The 1,520-nt window shown below is 56.7% G+C and overlaps 1 protein-coding gene across 1 annotated transcript; it reads right to left on the minus strand.

Annotated features, from left to right (window-relative positions):
• F5Z01DRAFT_56733 (uncharacterized protein) lies at positions 1 to 1,520 on the minus strand (the record flags this gene model as incomplete). The annotated part of the gene is made up of 1 exon (XM_046260702.1): positions 1 to 1,520. A coding segment is annotated over one exon (1,263 nt), but the record flags the coding sequence as incomplete, so codon positions are not given.

The raw sequence follows: 1,520 nt of genomic DNA on the forward strand, positions 1-1,520 counted from the left end.
CGAGACCTCTGACATATATCCCCTCCGTGCGCCACCCTCTCCTAGGCCCAAGGGGCTTGTGCTTACGCCCCACGGTACAATACGATACGCACCTCGAGCTGTACTGTCCGCTTTATAGCAGCTTGGCGTAGAAGGTGTCAGGGCAAGCTTAGAGCAAAGAACGTGGACTGTTCCCTAGGCGTCGAGGACTTGTTTGCAAGGCGTTTCAAACGGTGTGTAACAATTCTTTCTGTGAACACAATAAGATAGCCACTTTTCTACGAAAGATAGGTACCCTCAAACGGACCCCTACCTGGTGTCTGCACTAGGCAACTAAGGGTGACTTTGGCTACACCCAACGACCTGCCTCCCTCACCCGTACCTCGCCACTTCCACTGTCTCATTCCGTTGTCGGGCTGCAACCAGATGGTTTGACCCTTTCGGTCTGACTGCACGTCGAGCACGCGCACTTTCACCCGCGAAGTCTCTTGCAGATCATTGAACGCTACTACAGAGCTTTTCCCCGTCGTCTCGTGCACCCAAGAGCAGTGATCCGCACCCAAGAGGTAGGATGGCGCATCCACAGTCAGCTTGACCTCGACTGCCTCGAATAGAACCTTTCGGCGCTTGGGGAACGGATCGTCCCTGTCGCTCGGTCTTTTGCGCTTCGTAGCGGTCTCCGTTGCCGAGAAATCAGCGCCCGTGTCACCCTGCCGTGGCTGGCTCAGGTTGTCCCGCTCCTCGGCGTCGGCGCTGACACACGTGGATGCTGTCTCCGTGTCACCGGTCTCTGTCGTTGGGACGGCCGTATTCGCCAGGTCTGCCTCGGGGTCTGGCGGTACCACTGTGGGATCGGCAGGGCAGCAGGTGTCCGGCGCAGCGCTGGTGAGGAGATTTGCTTCCGAGAGAAGAGTCATTGGCTCCCAAGGCATCGTCGGTTGCGCGTATGAATCACTCGGGCAACCGCCTGTAGCTCCTTCAAGTCCTGACAGGATCGGCTTGCTAGTGCCGTGTTGCTGACATGGTGAAACAGGAGTCGTGCATTCGAGAAACGATTCGTGCTGCCCCGGATCCGTTCTGCACAGTGCCTGCAACTGCTCTTCGAGACTTTGCGCTCCGAAGAACATGCCAGACTGGTCCGTGCCGTTGGTATGGAAAGAACTGGAGTAGCCCTCAAGGAGAGCATCATTCCTTGTTGTTGGCGTAAAGACAGTACCAAGGCATTCTGGGAAGGGGATGCAGGTGGTATGTAGTTGAGAGGAAGTCTCTTCGCTTCTGAAAGATGATGCCAGCGGAAAACGGGATAGCTCTCCGACTATCCTATCATCGCTAGGAGTGGATAGCCAGTCCCCCTCCAACAAGGGCATGACGGTATGCGACGCCTGTCCGACGGTCTGCCATTCCTCGCCGGGCTGGTTCTGGTTGAGGTGAGGTTCTTTATCACCAGGAAACTCGACTGGTCTTGTTGCAGTGGATAGTTGACTGGTCGATCCGAGGTTGTGGCTTCCGCTATCCCGACTTCCGTTGTAGGGCGCGGGCCC

This window comes from Emericellopsis atlantica (assembly GCF_019669845.1).
Source record: "Emericellopsis atlantica unplaced genomic scaffold F5Z01scaffold_107, whole genome shotgun sequence".
Taxonomy (NCBI): Eukaryota; Fungi; Ascomycota; class Sordariomycetes; order Hypocreales; family Bionectriaceae; genus Emericellopsis; species Emericellopsis atlantica.